The 17,938-nt window shown below is 43.6% G+C and overlaps 1 protein-coding gene across 2 annotated transcripts in view; it reads left to right on the forward strand.

Annotated features, from left to right (window-relative positions):
* LOC144825273 (protein regulator of cytokinesis 1-like) overlaps positions 1–17,938 on the forward strand; it is a 338,110-nt gene that overhangs the window by 109,058 nt on the left and 211,114 nt on the right. For both annotated transcript variants that reach the window (XM_078684111.1, XM_078684110.1), the window contains exons 5-6: positions 12,898–13,068; positions 13,191–13,340. In XM_078684111.1, coding sequence (XP_078540237.1) covers positions 12,898–13,068; positions 13,191–13,340 — 321 coding nt within the window. The remainder of the gene's footprint in view (positions 1–12,897; positions 13,069–13,190; positions 13,341–17,938) is intronic.

Raw genomic sequence — 17,938 nt, forward strand, 5'->3', positions numbered from 1 at the left:
GCCAGTACTCATTACCGGACAGTAACGGGACATTTACAGCACTGCTTTCGGCACAAAAAAAAGCATTTGCAATGCAATAGGTCTCACATTACTTAGTTTAACCTATTGGTGTTGCAAATAATAATGCAATGCCAATAGCTCAAATTATTAATAATGCGAGACCTATTGCATTGCAAATGCTATTTAGATATTGGCCATAATCTTTGTTGGATTGCTACACCTCCCGAAGACTCCTTGTGGTTGATCCTGTCACTCTAAGGTTTCTAAGGGCCAGGAAAGACTGTTGTGACCTTTAGCAGGGCAGGATGTCCTCACCAAAGAGAACAAGATTAATTGTGCTACCTTTAATGCTCATTCTATGTATAGGTATGTAATTGTTAATCTTATAAATGAGCAGATCCAAGGCAAGAACGCAAATAAAGGTGACAGTGGTCATCCCTGTTTCGTTTCCCATTTGATTGTACTCCGTTGATTTTTTTAGGTTTCGTCCGCCCAGGCGAAATCTAATGTTATCTCTATATTGGGGACTTGGGACCGCCCCTTCTTCCATTGGCTAGCTCCATAAATGGAGGCTAGCCATTGGAAGAGATTGGCCGTCAATCACGTTTTCCAGAGAACTCGATTCGGGGGCGTTTCTGGGTCTTTTTTAAGCCCCGCCCCTTGTTGCCGTGTGTCCCGGGCCGCGCTGTGATTGGCTGCAGGCCCGGGACACCCCAGTGACGTCATTTCCCGGGCCGCGCTGTGATTGGCTGCCGGCCCGGGACACTCCCGTGACGTCAGCCAATCACAGCACGGCCCGGGACCTGACTTATCAACTGGCTATGATTGGTATGTTTCACACCAAGAACTACGTTAGACTGCAAAAAATATCCGCCATCTTACAGTACCTGTGCTGGAATAAAACAATGTAGAGCACTGAACGCCAACAATAAAAAGTAACACTAAAGCGCAAAAACAAATTAATATATTTGATGCACTATAACTTGAAGTATTAAACGCTATCACATCTTCATTTCATCCTAAGAAAAATGAAGATGCGTTGTACATTTTGATTTAACTCCGCTATTTCAAACAGCTGAAACAAAATATATTTTTGGATTTGTTCTAATTTACTGCATTTTGAAGACAAAGGAAACAAATTGAAAATCTTGACTACATCCACGAAAGAAGAACGTTAGAAAGCAGGCTATACTGCTGTGTGTGGCGCATAAGCATGTCCTGTTAGACGTTCCGTACGCCAGCATTGTTGACACTTCTGGGTAGGTATTGTTTTCATTCGCTCTGCCCTGATTCTTAAGGCAATAGGCACGGAATACGTCAGAGGTCGCCAACAGCGAACACTGCTTTAGCAACGCATGTGCTTTTTACTCGCTGACACAGAGCCTAATGCGCCGGCGCCCTGGGCCATAGACTGAAACATGTAATGATTGTTCCCAGCACCCCCTGCGCCTCTCATCTCCTTTCAGCACTTTGCATGATGGCGTTTACGTTTGCGGCCTTTTGTTATATGCTGGCTCTCCTCTTAACGGCGGCTCATCTTTTTCGCAATCTGGCATGTAAGTATGTGGTTGTGGTGTATGAAATTCCGAGTCGGTAGAGGGTATGGCTCTAACCCAGTTCATTCTTGTTGCGTGGATGTGCTGCCCGTGGCTGCAGAGAGGGAGCTGCAGCCCTGCACTGCCAGAATCCACATCACCACCTATTCTCGTCTTTTGCATTCAGGGAAGGGTATTGGCCATTCAAAAGTTGTTAGAGATGTAAAAACCAATTGATTGATTATTAAGTTGCTGTGTAAAAATGCACCTTGAGTTTATTGCATATTTGTTTTGCTTTAAGATATTTGGTTTAGACACAAATCCCTGTGCTTTAAAATGAATCCTTCGGATTGGCGTGATAAGGTTGGAGTAGGACTCAGTACGAGAATTCAAACCGCCTTTTCTCCTTACCTCTGACAACACGGCTCCAACCGCAAACGCACCAAACCTTATTCTGTATTTGTAGTTATATGTATCAGAAACTTGCTCTGAGACCATTAGTGATTTAATGCCATCACCATATTACATTTCACAAAGTCAGATTTAATATTTTAAGCACGTGTAGATGAAGTGATTTGCCCAGGATCACAGGCTGCTTAGCCAACGTCTGGACTCCATCTGGTTTTCCAGTTATAAAGCGGTGGTCAGGCCACCTCTCCTCCCTGTTGTTTTATGTCGGCTTGTTAACTCACCTTCATTTTGTTGCTACCACTTTATCAATGAATGATAGTAACCCTCATAAAAATCTAAATGCCTCCATAAATGTACACAGTGTTGCTATGTTTGTAATCCTGCATTACCTTATGTTCCATCGTTTAATGTAGTGCAAGGATCTACAACCTTTTATAGATAAAGCGCTACGTATGTTCAATAAAAATCACCCCGATCTATGGACCCAAATTATCAGTGTTATAATAGTGACCTTATCAGACAAAATTCCATAACAAGCAGGATTACTAGCAGTGACACATTCGGTGCATCATGCAAGGTTGCCAGCTGTAATGTAAATCAAGCTTCATTAGTGTTAATTATGGATTTCTCTTCATGTGATAGCTGTTGCATACACATTATTCTGTGGCAACTATGAACGAACATAGGGGCTCCCTGTGCACAATAAATTACCACGTATACATCCGAGTTAAAAATATTTTTTCTGCAAAAAGTAGCTTATTAGTTCTGCAAATGCACATTTTACTTTTAAATCTATCCTTTTTAATTTTAAGAACATATATAACAACCAAACAAAAGCTTTGCATTTACCTGGTTGGGCTACTCGCAGTTAGCTAGATAGTTACCAGTAGCTCCTGAGCTACTTGGAGGAGCCTGCTCTAGTAAGGTCACCTTCTTAAATATCTGGCCTTACCCTAGTTCAGGAGTAAACCTGTTGATAAGTATGCATATGTTACACCTGGAGGTGGACAAGACTGCTTTGTACAGATATTCCTGGGATTGTGCTTTGTTTTTAAACCTACCTCTCGCGGAACCCGCTTCGCGGGTCCCGCTTCGTGGGGGGTGCTTCGTTGGTGCTAACGGACCTTGCCGGTATCTTTGGAGGAGGCGTGTGTGAGAAGCGGGGCTGCGAGCGAGTGCGAGCGCTGGACTGGGACTACACTTCCCAGGAGCGCCCGCCAGCCCGGATTACCAGCACCTGGGCCGCTCTCCCTGACTGCTCCTCCCCACCCTCGAGCATTTTAAAAACCCCAGCCCTCGGATTCTCAGTGGGACGCTCTGCTGCTTTGTACAGATATTCCTGGGATTGTGCTTTGTTTTTAAACCTACCTCTCGCGGAACCCGCTTCGCTGGTCCCGCTTCGTGGGGAGTGCTTCGTTGGTGCTCACGGACCTTGCAGGTATCTTTGGAGGAGGCGTGTGTGAGAAGCGGGGCTGCGAGCGAGTGCGAGCGCTGAACTGGGACTACACTTCCCAGGAGCGCCCGCCAGCCCGGATTACCAGCACCTGGGCCGCTCTCCCTGACTGCTCCTCCCCACCCTCGAGCATTTTAAAAACCCCAGCCCTCGGATTCTCAGTGGGACGCTCTGCTGCTTTGTACAGATATTCCTGGGATTGTGCTTTGTTTTTAAACCTACCTCTCGCGGAACCCGCTTCGCGGGTCCCGCTTTGTGGGGGGTGCTTCGTTGGTGCTCACGGACCTTGCCGGTATCTTTGGAGGAGGCGTGTGTGAGAAGCGGGGCTGCGAGCGAGTGCAATGTCTTTTCTTTACTTATTTATGATGATGTGTGTCTGTGATATGGTCATGGTGGTGACTTATGCATGTGGTAGTTACGTGCCAGTGTGACGTGTTTGTGATGACATTTGTGGCAATATATTTGTATGGGTTATGCTATGTTTGCCGTGACTTGTGCATGTAATGATGTACATCTTGTTCAAGTGCATTTTAAAGTATGCGTTTATTTGTATGTAATTGAGTATGTGGCTCCTGACTGTGAATTATGTATTTGGTGATGTATGTGGTACTAGTGTGTGTATATGATGGCGTACATTAAAGGAGGCAAGAGTCAACATAGCATTTCTGCTCAGCACTTATTATTCTAAGCACAAGCATTTAATGGCATACAATACTTTATTTGTTAACAAGGGTTTTCCATTTCCGGACTCAATATTTGGTGTATATTTATGGTTTCAGTACATTGAAATCTAGCACACTACTAACAACATACTTCCAATACCACAGCTGTCCGACTGGTTTGCACTGCTCACCAGATATTGGCCTTGATCATAATATTATAATGTGGCCTGTGTATTAACTAATTAAACATTTTACTTAAACACTTCTGCATTTAGACTGCGTTTACATAAACAATGTCAGCCTGTCATTTATTTTATGGGTTCTGATGTTTTCCTTACTTAGCAAATTTGGTTGCAATGCTTCTTACTCTCCTGTTTGTGGATTGGGTATTCCCTCCATGATCACGCCCATCGTTGCCAGATCTCTGATTTATTCTCATCAAGTAGAGCTGCTTCCCTGCCCCCTCGGTTTTGTGTGTGCCTCTGTTGCCTGCTTGCGACCCGGTTTTGTGTGTGCCTTTGTTGCCTGCTTGCGACCCGGTTTTGTGTGTGCCTCTGTTGCCTGCTTGTGACCCGGTTTTGTGTGTCTCTGTTCTCTTCTTGTGATCCAGTTTTGTGTGTGTGGGGGTGCAAATGCAATAGGTGTCGCATTTGCGAGAGATTAGGCTATTGGCTTTGTAAATGACAATGCCATTTATTTAGGTTTTCAAAGCCAACACATAAATAAAAATGCTTGTCATTTACAATGCCAATAGCTTTAACTTTTCCAAAGGCGAAACCGTTGCATTGTAAATGCTTGTTTTTTTTATTTGAGCTCTATAGGGCTCATGTTATTTGCTTGATGAACTTGTAAAGAATTTTTTTTTTTTTACTTACTGAATTACCAATTGTCCCTATTTGGAGGCTGTCTCCGCATCAAGTGAGAAGAACCAACAAGATTTTATTTCTGGTAGCCAGGTCAAAGAAATTCATTGCCAGTCTTGTATTGCCATATATTTGCTGCCCTCAGACTAATCCTGAATGAAAAGGGAAATATCTGACCAGTCTGAGGTCAGCCTTGCAACAAAAATCTTTGTAAATGAGTTTACATTGTTGAAAAGCGCTATGAATTGAGCAGAGCTGCGTAGCGAGGAGTCTTTGCTTTGTCTCAGGATGACTGTAATCACATAATCATGGTACATGTTACCTTTTGGACCTCATCAATGTAATTAAACACCCTTGCCATGGGTTCAGCTAGAATCTTTAAATGTGTATAAAATGACATGGAAAAGCCATCCGGGCCTGGAACCTTGTGTTGTGGCAGCTCCTGCATGGCTGTTCGAACTTCTAAAGCGGAGATTGGTTTGTTTAGAAGGCTGAAAATGCCCTCTATGTCCTGAGTTTCACAGAATCATACCATCATGGGATTATGTTGTTTGTATGTGATTAAGTGTTCTCAAGGTCTTTAATTTGAATGAAAGGATACACTCTGCCTTAGCTCCCTTCTCATTATACCTTTCGCAGTAGTGCAGCGTTTTGTTAAATTCCTCTGTTAGGGAGTGTTCTACTTTCACACATGCCTTACATAAGAGACAAAACATTCTGGTCATGTTTTTGAAAGGAGTGCTGTTGGGAGGAGGGACATGGCGGCAGGCTGACGTCTGCCGTGTGAGCTCCGGACCGGGAGGTGGTTTCTCCGTGTCAAGGCTGAGCCACAGGCACCGAAATGGTGAGAGAACATATGCAGGCTCTCTTTTTAATAGCGTGCCTGTTCTGATGACCTTTCCCCATTATTTCCTTTCAATGTTAATCGCCGAGAGTCAACTGCACCGCGGCCGCGTCCTGGTCATCCCCGCACTCAACGAGCGTTAGGACCCTGCAGACGAGGCGGGTAGGGCGAGGCAAGCGCGCGATGCAAGCACCCGGGCTATGGGCTGGTGCAGATACTCTTCCTGGAGTACGGCAGACCGGGACCCGAACCAGGAGGCTGGAGAGGCAGCAGACGTTTGTTCAGCCGGCATAAGGAGGGGGCATACCGGTGAACCAGCGAGGCACACAGGAGACCGGGCGAGTATCTGGCGGCGCTCTAGGCAGCTGTTGGCAAGAATCAGCCTCAGCTCTCCCTTAACCAGCAGCCGTTCATTTCGACATCCAGCACGGTCAGTCAAGGGGGCATGGGGGGTTTTCCAGGATTGAATCGCCAAACTGAGGGGGCAGCTGGCTTGGAGTTCTTTGGAAGGGGGCCACAGAGGGCTGATATAATACATTGTGTGGATTCTGTGAAGTGTACCCCTGTTTTTCTAACCCTGACGCAGCGTGAGGGCATGGACTCGGGTATAACCCCTGACACAGAGCATTTGTACCCCCTCTCTCCCAGACAATAGAAACTGACACAACCTCCCTGATTAGCCCCTCTAAGTGCAGCCGGGGTTGGGAGGGGTGCAATTCCAAGAGTAAGGGCAAGGAGCTTCCGCACGTTCCCCCTGCTCCCCAGACTAGGAATAGATACCAGCTAAGGTCTAGATTAGAACTTCAGAAGATTGGGACTGGGTGTCTGGGTACCATGAGGGTAGAAACCGTACCGTTAACCCCCAAAGAAAAGAGGAGAGAAAGGAGGGGGAACATCGCAAGATCTGGTGAGGTTAAGAAGCCGAAACCCCCGAAAGTGTGCTTATCTTTTCCGAAGCCTACACCCTCTCTAAAATCCTATTTTAAAATCATGGAGAAGGTGGTTGGTCCCAAGGAGGGGGGTCTATCACCCTGACCTCGGAATCTAGTATAGGCAAGGGAGTTACGTCTAGTATCTCCAGTACTCTAGGCATGCTCAGTATCAATATTCCCAGCCCCCAGTTGGCTGATGGTCTGAATGTGACAGATTCGCCTAACCTTCAAAGCCCTCCTATTAACAGCTCACCCAGTGTACCTGATATGCTCAGTATGTCCCCCCCAGTACCTCTTAAAAATAGATACACTGTTCTGGCAGAAATAAAAAACGTAGAGGGGTTGGTTGAACGGGCAGAACAAACAGAAATAGAAGAGACAGAAGGGGCGCTTCGAAGTCGGAACTCCCCGCAGGCAGATCAAGTGGATCCCCTTATTCCTGCGATTAAACCAGCAGTTGATACCGGGAGCGATAAAACTACAACAACTCCACCAGTGACAGCAGAAGGGGGCATATCACAGGTAGATACTCTTCTTCTTAGCCTGAGGGAAGACCTTTTGTCAAAACTAGACAAAAAAATTTGATACATCCGAAGCAAACCAAAGAAGCATTCACGAGCAGTGTGCCAATTTGGAGATGAAGTTAGACGATGTCTGTAAACGCACGGATGTTTTGGAGGAGGAAGTTAGCCTTTTTACTGGAGCCTCAAAAAGGCATGACATTGAAACCCTTAGAGTGCAGAACAGAGCCCTGCAGATGGACGTCGAAAGATTAGAAATTCACTCAAGAAGAAACAACTTAAAATTCTTGCAAATTCCTGAGGGAACAGAAAATGGGGACGTTAAGGGTCTCATCTGCAAACTCCTAAGAGAGGGAGTCCTAAAAGACAGCCCAGATATTAATCTAGAGGCCGAGATTCAAAGCGCACACAGGGACCCACACAGGCTGCATGCGGGGAGGTCGGGCCCAAGAAAGATTCTGGTAAATTTTCTTACCATCACCGTGAAAGTTGATTCTGAGCAGGGCACTGCAAGATAAAACATTACAAATCGGCTTGGCTCATTATCTCATACGCTCTGATGTGGGGAAGGTAACAGCGCAGAGGCAGTGGGAGCTGGGGAACGGGATGCCAGAGTTAAAGAGCATGGGCGCACAAGTGCAAATGAAGTTCCCAGCCTTTTTGAGAGTGGTGTGGAGAAATAAAACACATAATTTCACTTCACCACAAGAAGTTGATGCTTTTCTCACCTTAATGCGCGATAGTGCACGTTAACAAAATATAAAAATAATCATATTTGAATATATTATCTGGGGTCAGTTAACTATCAATAGCGTAAGACCATTAAGATATGTTTCAAGATTGTATGTGCTCCTTTTTTTTTTTTTATTTTTTATTTTTTTTTTGAAAGTCTACAACAGAATGTTGGGGAGGAAAATAAGAAGAGAAAAAAAAAAATATATATATAAATAAACAAATATATATTTTTTGGGTAATTTTGAAATTAAATTACACACAATAAAGAGGAAAGGAAAAAAGGGGGAAAGGAGAAAAAAAAACTGCACTTGGGTTTACTCGAACACATGAACCTACACACATAGAAGTTTTAGGGTGTATAGGTAGGATTTAAGGATAACGTTTAGGTGTCTGTATTTAGTTAAGTAAACAATAGAGGGACCACCAACCAGGGTTCCAGTGAGCTCTCAATTGGCGACAAGATCGCCAGAAGGAAAAAGGGGGGGGGGGTTCCTCATGGGAGGTGGGTAGGAGGGCTGGGCGTAGGGGAAAAAGCAGAAAAAAATAATCCTCATATACAAATTTTTTTTTTTCTGGGAGCTGGTTAATGAATCATTCTGTGGATTCATCAGAATTCGGCCAATATGTTATGTAAAATAAAATGCATCAGTTGGAATGTCAATGGGCTGAGGGACAGCAAGAAAGCCCGCAGGATAATTGATTTTCTGTATAACTCGGGAGCACATATTTGTTTACTAGAGGAGACTCATTTAGAGAAGGAGGAATGTAAGCAAGTTTTTAAAAAATGCAGGTGGATCCAGGATGTTGTCTGCTCAGAGCAAACGGGCAGTACGAGAGGGGTGGCTATAATAATTTGAGCAAATGCAGGGATAAGGCTTACGAAACATGAGACAGATCACTCTGGGAGATGGTTGGTGACATCTCTAATGTTTGGGCACACCCATTTCACATGTGCAGTTTACTATGGTCCGAATCTGGACGCTCCAGGAGCATTGTTGAAATTTAAAAGCAGCTTAATTGAGACAGATGGTCCTATAATTCTGGGGGGCGATTTTAACCTAATTTTTTATAAAGATCTGGATCGTACCTCTAGAGTGAGATTTACTCCCCCCAAAAAAACTAGATTGGAGCTGAAGATCATCATGCGGGATTTTAATCTAATAGATATCTGGAGACTTAAAAACGCAGGGAAAAGGGACTACTCCTTCTACAGCAGAAGGTACGGCCACCATTCCAGAATACATTTTTTTCTATTGGACAAAACTCTTTCCTCGGCAGTGGACTCTATAATTTACATACCGGCCATTTTGTCCGATCATTCAATTGTGGAAATGGAGATTTAGCTGCGGCAAAAAGTACAGCAAAGGAGGTGGACCTTAGACCGGACACTATTACTTGATGAGGAAGTCAGACCGGACCTGGTGACTCAGTCGGAGGAGTTTTTTAGGGTCAACAACGAGTCGGAAAGTAAACAAACTGTTTGGGAGGCATACAAAGCTTTCACCCGTGGTCTTCTAACCACCCTGATGATAAGGAAGAACAGACTGGGGAGGAAGAAAAGGGAAGCACGTCTACTGAAAATTAAAGCAAAAGAACTTGAACTGCAGAGAGCATCAGCAGAGCAGTCCCATAGCAGGCTTCCCCTCCAAAGGAAACTAGATATCCTGCGAGCAGAATACCACGCAGAGCAAGATAAAGACCTAAAGGACAAATGGGACGTGAGCAAACTACATCAGTTTGCGTATGGGGAGAAATGTGGGCGCCTTCTCGCGTGGAAAGCCCAAGCAGACAGGACGAGGAATCAGATTGATAACCTATTATTGTCAAGCACGGGGGAAACCACGAATGAAGATGATTCCATCAGAAATGAGGCCAAGAGGTACATGCAGTCCCTATATGGTCCTAACACTTCTCTGAGCAGGGAGCAGGCAGAAACCTGGTTACATAATACACAGATCCCTGAGTTGTTAGACACAGAAAGGTCTTTCCTCAGCTCTGAAATAAGGGAAGGAGAGGTGAGGACTCAATTATCGAAAATGGTTAAAGGCAAAGCCGCAGGCCCGGATGGGCTCCCTGTGGAACTTTACAAGATAGTATTGGAACAAATAGCTATAGTCCTGACATTATTATTTAATGAAATCTTACTTCAAGGGGGGCAGACTCCAAGGTCATGGGCTGAGGCCATAGTCACACTACTACTGAAGCCGAATAAAGATCCAAGCAGGATAGTCATACAGATCCATCTCTCTATTAAATGTCGATTATAAGGTGTTTGCGGGGTATTGGCGACTAGGCTGGCCAGGGTAGTAAAATCTGTCGTACATTGTGACCAAAGGGGTTTTATCCCAGATAGACAACTTAACGAACTGACCTTTCAAGTAGTCGCGGCAATAGATGTTGCTCAAGAGAAAAAGCTACCCCTGACCATCGTGGCAGTCGACGCCGCTAAGGCTTTCGATCAGGTAGATTGGGAATACCTCTGGATGGCTATGGCCAAATTCGGCCTCCCAAATAATTTTATTACAGCCACCAAGTCACTATATTCTGTTCCAACAGCAAAAATTCTAGTAAACGGCTCCCTCACGGATCAGATCTCTATTGCACGAGGCACTTGACAGGGCTGTCCCCTGTCGCCCCTTTTGTTTAATTTATATATTGAGCCTTTTGTTTGTATGTTAAGATCAGACCCCCTAATTAAACCATTTAAGATCGCGGACTTAGAGCTGAAATTTGCATTATATGCATATGATCTGTTGATGTATACCTCAAACCCGCAAGAAGCCATACCTAGACTCATACATTTCGCAGAAGGCTTCGGTGAGATCTCCGGGTACACAATTAACAAAGCGAAAACGGAAATAATGGAATGGAATCAGCAGGTAGACACGTTAGGGAGTAAAAACAAAATGAGGTACTTAGGAGTCCATCTAGCCAAAAAAATTGAAGAAATCCCAAAAATTAATTTAGACAGTTATTAAGGACACAAATGCCTTACTACAACGATGGTCTTCCCTCCCCTTAAATATCTATGGGAGGGTGAACCTTCTGAAGATGATTATCCTCCCCAAAATCACATTCCTATTCAATTGTATTCCTCTATCATTTCCATTATCTTTAATTAAAAAGCTGCAAGGGAAATTGGGTTCATTTATTTGGAATTCTAAAGCCCCGCGAATCTCTTGGAAAAAACTAAGAAGAAGCCTAAAAACAGGAGGGCTGGCTTTTCCAGACTTACTCCATTATTGCCAGGCATTCCATTTCAAACATTTTAGACTAATGGCTGGCCAAGTGGATCAATCATCTATGGGCCTGTTATTTTCCGCCTTACTACAGGACGTCCCACAGGGATTAGACTATTTTCTTTTTAAATTTGGGGACCCGAAATTTAAAAAAAACGTAAGGCTGAAGATCCTGGGGACAGCCCTGAAAAATTGGGTATTCGTGAGGAACAAGCTGAATATTCCTTACTATGCGTTACAGGCCCCTATATGGGATTCACCTGGCCTTCCAGCATGCCTAAATGACCACTTGTCACTGCCATTAAAACAGGCGGGGCTGAACTGTTGGGGGGATTTGCAGGAGGAAGTACGGCTTTTGAGTTGGGATAGGTATTTCAATCTGACAAGGGGAACCCTCACCAGATTCAAATACTATCAATTATCTGGGTGGTGGGCAACCAGGCCAACAAGACCTACAGAAAGTAAAATTCCTAATCCTAAATTTAATGAGGTGATGAGAGGCGGCAGGTGGAAAAGCCAAATATCGTTCTGGTACTTAGCGCTGCTAGAGGGTGAGGAAGTGACAGAAGTGGAGGTAAACAAATTGTGGTGCAACACTATAACAATGGGCAGTGGGACCTTTATGGGCTTTTGGTATGACTCTTTCAGCATTTTAAACTCAATAATCAAGCCAGCAGCATTAAAGAGAAATCATTTGTACACAATGTATAGGGTGTATATAACTCCAAAGAAACTGGCTAAATATTCTAACTTAGCTTATCACTGCCAGAGATGTGGCTATCTAAAAGCGGATGATGCCCACATGTTTGCTGAATGTCCAGAACTAAAAGAATATTGGGGCAAGATTAGTGAATTTCTGGAAATTGTTCTTTCTATGCCCATTACAATCTCTACCTTCACTATATTAACAGGGCTTATTTTGGCTTATAAGGTAAACGACCTCCCCACAAAATTCGCATTTTATGTTATCTTACTCGCAAGGCGTGAGATTTGTAGAGCCTGGAAGGACCCAATTCCCCCCACCTTCCCAAGTTGCTTACAGCAAATTATGATAACTAGTAAGTCGGACATGGCTTGTGATCCCGCGAGTCAGGTCAATGTTTGGGCGGCCTTGGAGGCATGGCAACTTCGATGATTGGTTTTCCAATGATGTATCTGGAGCCCTGCTGGTTCCCTGGACTCCTAAGTAGCCTGGGCGCCCACAGGTTGGTGAAAAGGAGTTAGGATGGGAAGGTAGTGGCCACTTGAGGGTGCAGGCTTACCACCTTGCTTTTGGCCGATTCCAACAAGGGCCGGGTCAGTACGACCAAAGTGCATTGAGGTGCCAGGCTCCCATCAAGAGTTCCAATCAATGGTATATGAGGATTACCAAAAAAGAACAGAAAATTAAAAAAAAAATGTTTTGAATGGAGTGCAACTTCGAATGTCGTCTTACTACTTTGCGAGCCCCTACTAATGAGTACTTGCACCTTCTAATCATCTGGGGCGCCTTGGTTAACATTTAGCAGTCTTATTCCACCAATGCTTCTCCAGCATTGCCTCTGAGGCAATTTTGTTTTCAAAGTTGTAGTTAATGTTCACGACCTACCTTGGTTTCTCCTGCGGTATTATAGTGTTTTCTGTCCACAAATATTGACTCTGTTTCTTTGGAACTATTTGTTTTCGGTCTTAGCATAGTCTTGATTTTTTTTTCATTGCACAGGATCGTCGTAGAGCAGAATTTGTAAACACAAAAAAACAAATTATTTTGTGCATGGAAGAATTGGACCACATTCCTGACTCTAGTTTTGAACATGATGTTATATGTGACAATGTGGAGTCCTTTTGCCTTTCAACAGAAAATATAGCTTCCGTTAAGCTGCTCCTGCTGCAGGTATGAACTTACCTTTGTTTAGACCTTTTGTCAACCGCTATGAAGCTTGATGTTCACTGTATCTGTACATATGTGTTCCTGACAAGTTTTGCTTTGTTTTATAAATTTTTTCATCTTTTTAGTTAGAGGATAGAAAAGCTCAAAATGAGGCTGTATGTTCACAACTACGCTCTAGAATCGTAGAACTTTGGAATAGGCTGCAAATACCTACTGAGAAACGTGAAGCTTTTTCGATATACATGACTGGATCCAGAGGCAAAACACTTGAAGCAGTAAGAATCTACTTTCCTAGTTTTTTGTTTTTTTTGGAAGAAATATGTGATGGTTTTAAATGACTTTTGAATTGCAGGACATGTACACAATGCTTTTCTTCAACTAGTGTTTTTCTGTACGTTGTGTGTATTGATTCAACATGTTTGCTTGTCAGACTGGCTTACACAATAGAGGTCCCAGTAGAGCTAGAATATTCTAGTATTCCACTTCTACTATCCTTACAACATTGTTCAGTGGGTATCAGACTTTTGACAGAGTAGATGTGCCATTAATAAATGCAAGTCCGTTCTTGAACAGAAGATTTCAGTCCTTTCTGCCTTTACATGGCTTCTCCTGCCTTCCCTCAGCCATCTTCCCCCAACCCTGCTGAGTTTCCATAGAGACAAAATATACATACTTTTCAGGAACTCACAATGGGTGGAATGCTTCTTTAAGGAGGGATTTCCCTGTTCTCCAAGGCTGGGTATTGAGTCTCGTGGAATAGGAAGCAAACCACTTCAGGAAATACTTGGTAGCTAGCAACATGAATATAAACATTCAACAGCCATTTCTTCAGGTGATAGATGTGACTTATTATAGATTAGAGAGACCAGTTTAAGAAGACTAAGTCATGTGTGTTGTACAAGGATGTAGAGCGCAATGCTAGAACCGCTGATGTGCAGATGTTGGGGAAATTGTGCAAATGTTCATTCTAAAATTGCCACAACATGTACTGGGCATGGAAAAGATCTCTCTAACCTTAGCTGGGAAAGGCTCCACCTTTAGCGATCTTTGGCAGCCATTCCTCGCTTAGCTTGCACAAGATTTCCGAGAACTGTTTTGCCTAAGATACCTACGCCTCTCACGCCTAACGGCACAAGATCCCTCCACATAAGTTGGCCTAGCTTCAGGAATGACACTCTAATTTGCACAGCGGCACATTGCAGAAATGGACCGGGGGTTAGGGGGTGGCTCTTTCTGTATTCTTTTTATTTTCTCTAGGGGTGGGGGGCAGGTTGGGCTCAGTTCTCTGATTTATTGTAACATCAATACACTTATTGGTATCTCTGATGGGCTATGTGTGGCCTGTTTTATGCAAGCTTATTTTCTGCATTGTTCAATAAAAATAATTAAACCATAAAAGTGCCACAAGCTACATGAAAAAGTAGAACGTTGGGTATTGAGGATGGGGGAGGGTTGGAGCTTAGGGCAGTTATTGATGGGGTTGTGCACTGAACTCACCGCTCTGCCATCTGGATTAAACTGGTTTCAGAAACCACTTGCACTTCTGTCTCTGGGCAGCAAGATACTTAACAATAGTTTAGTTATATTTCTGTCTCTGACTAGTTATAACAGAGTATCATAAATTATAACTATGTTGTCTTCCAGGGGATCCTCCTCAATAGTCATAAGCACTGAATAGTCCCGCACAGGGATCCTGGATCACTTATGAAATACATGTATGTAGATCTACATCAAACAAAAAAATGTACTCACAATTGCAGCCTATAAATGGACAAAGGTCAAGTTTATTTTCATGTAAAAAAAAATTACTTTCCTAAGTCCGCATAGACTAGTATAGTTGAACATAGCAAACCTATGAGAGTTTCTTTAAAAGGAAAAAAAGATGAACAGAATCAGCCAATAGGCTACAATTAATATGTTAATCTAAAGCAGTGAGGCTCAAAGTATGGCCTGTTAACTGCATGTGGCCCTTCTGCCCTTTACATGCGGCCCACTGGTTCAAAGAAGCACTGGGATGCTGTTTAATCGCCTCCATTAAACTTAGAGATGTTAAGCGGGCAAGCATTTCTTTAAATGTTCTTTGAAACTCTCTGCAAACGTGTGAAATATGATAAAATACGTTGTGTATTTCATTAACCATCTGAACTGTTTCACCTTAGCACATCAGGTTATATCAGTGCATTGAGATGTATTTTTGAAAAGTGATAGTTTTCAAACATGATTTCAGATATATTCATGCTTCCACCCACCCTGACAACAATGCCAGTTGTGAACTAAGAGGCAAGTCAGTAATAGGCAGCCTGGGTTGCTATTTTTAAGAAGCAGTACAAAAGGGGGTGGTGATGGACAGAGCATCTGAATCAATCAAACACTCACACCCAGTCAAAAGATCTGGGTTTAATCCATCACCGTTCTTTAGCCCACTCTGCCACCCCAGTTCAGGCATGGCTATATGCAAATCAGTCTGACCCTTTTGCCTCATGGGAACAGTCCAGCCCGAACTGCCAAGCCATGTCTTCCCTGGACCGCAAACAAGCTTCCGAGGACCGGTTTCTGGCATTCCAGCCGTCTTCAGCTCGGCTTGCTTGAATCCAGTGGCAAAGTGAGCAAGGGACTCACGTCTGAGCATACCCTGCCACACTTATGGCGGCCAAAAGCGGTACAAAAGGGGGTGGTGATGGACGGAGTATCTGAATCAATCAAACACTCACACCCAGTCAAAAGATCTGGGTTTAATCCATCACCATTCTTTAGCCCTCTCAAATTACTTCTTTCCATCATGCTTGTACCACGTCACCTGGTTGCTTTTTGGTTTACATGCTTCTAAAAAGAATTTTTTTTAAAACACCGTCAATGACCAAGCAATTTCCGTCGATGTTGAGGCTTCCTCTGTCAAATTCTGACATCGCTCTTGATAGTGTCCTACATGTTGATAGAGGAAGTCTCAACGTTGATGTGAGTTTCTTTATTGTTGACAGTGGTGTCTATGATGTCGACAGTGGATGCTTTGACGTCTACCTTGGCGGTGTCTTAAAGACACCGCAGCCTGCTGCAAAGCATCTTCAGTCGACGCAGATTCCTCTGTCTACATCGAAGGCTTTTCAGTCACAGCATTCACAGTCAAGACTAATATCTGTGATAAAATCTAGTTCTCCAGTACTCCACTTTTCACCAAGATGGTTGCAAGACTGAAGTAAGCGGTATAGGGCTACTCCTGGTTCTGATTATTCTCGAACATATCCGCCCTCAAGGAACACATCTGAGACAATCCGTTCTACCTTGGGTTCTATCTTGCTGTCTCTTAGGGCAGTCTCATCTCCAAGAATATTAGTGTAAGCCACTTCTGCACTTCTGCTCAGTCACCTGTCAAAAATACATCCTCCTTCAAGAAGACTGAGATCACTGAGGAGAAGGCATTAAACTGTATCCAGAAGACTATCTACTGCAAGATCTGCCTCTTCTCATTCAAGACCATCCGGTAGAAGATCCGCAAGGACTCAATCTCACCATAGGAGATATTTGCCTTCAACTACCTCACCATCTTTTAGGAGTGATTACTCTTCAACCCTTACGGACATTCCCCCAACTAAAGTGTCTCAAGTAGACGATTTCTCCACCTTTTAGTTATGTATTAGTGAGAGGAGCTACGAATTTGAACATCACAATGCCCACTATATCGAAGTCATCTTTGAGACTTCACACCAAAGAACTTCTTCTAGACTTCTATTGCCTTTGGTCTCAAGTCTTTCAGAGCCAGCAGTGTAGCTATTTTTCACGCCTGCATCAATTAGGTCTGTTGGTTTAAGACTTCTAAAAGTACTAACCACCAGATTAGGACCCTCAATTTTTAAGCCAAGATCCTATGCCGGATTCAGGGATTCCATCTGTAGCTAAAAAAAAATCCTACAGTTGCACCTATTTCTAGTGCCACGCCCGACAAAGAGAAAAAGGATGGGCTCGTTGCGCAGGAAAATGTGGGCTACATCTGCAACAATCATAAAGGCGTTGAGTGCAAAAACTCTTGGAAATATCTTTCCCTTTGGGACTCTTTACAAAAATAAACTGACAAACTCTCCAAGGAAGATGGAGAAGACTTCCAGGAGGTCCATAATGAAGGAAGGCTAGTGTCAAACCATTGTCACAGTAGCAAATTAGTCGGACTTGGCAGCGCATGGTTGCTGCCGTCGTACCTCCCCAAGAGAACTCTTGGCTGATACTGACCGTCCTAAAACCGGAAACTCAAGAGGATTTCCAATTTACTATTCTCAGGCTGTTATTCAGCTTGCATATGTGCATGTCTAAATGTTGCGAATTAAGTCTGAAATGGACACTTTCAAAGCAGTTGACCTGGAGTAGACAGAAGTTCAGAATGCGAATCAGGCCTTATGAGCAGCGTTAATTCCGTTGGCGGATTCAACACCCTCATTGGCTGTACCATTAACAACAGCAGCAACCAATGCAAACATACCACCACAGGAAATATTCTAGAGGGAATGAAGGTCTCCAACAACCACAAACTCTATCCGCAGGAAAACCTCTAGCAAAACCTTGATTTCCACCTTCTGTTGCCTAGTCCGGTAGGAGGAAAATGCAACAATTATGTCCAAAAGTTGCGCCAAATAACCAAAGACAAATGGTTCTTAAATATTGTGCAGAATGATATTCTCTACGTTTCAGATCCCCCTTCTCCTTCACTACCACCAACCAAACAATCTGATTATCAAATAGATCTGTTGCAGAAGGAGGTTAAATTGCAAAAAACACAGTTGATGGACAGAATGTAGAACAATGTCATACATTCACCCCAGTACAAGGATCTGGGCCTTAATCCATAGTTTTTTTGCACTCCACACCACCCTGGGTTAGACACTGG

This window comes from Lissotriton helveticus, chromosome 3_1 (genome assembly GCF_964261635.1).
Source record: "Lissotriton helveticus chromosome 3_1, aLisHel1.1, whole genome shotgun sequence".
NCBI classification, from domain to species: domain Eukaryota; kingdom Metazoa; phylum Chordata; class Amphibia; order Caudata; family Salamandridae; genus Lissotriton; species Lissotriton helveticus.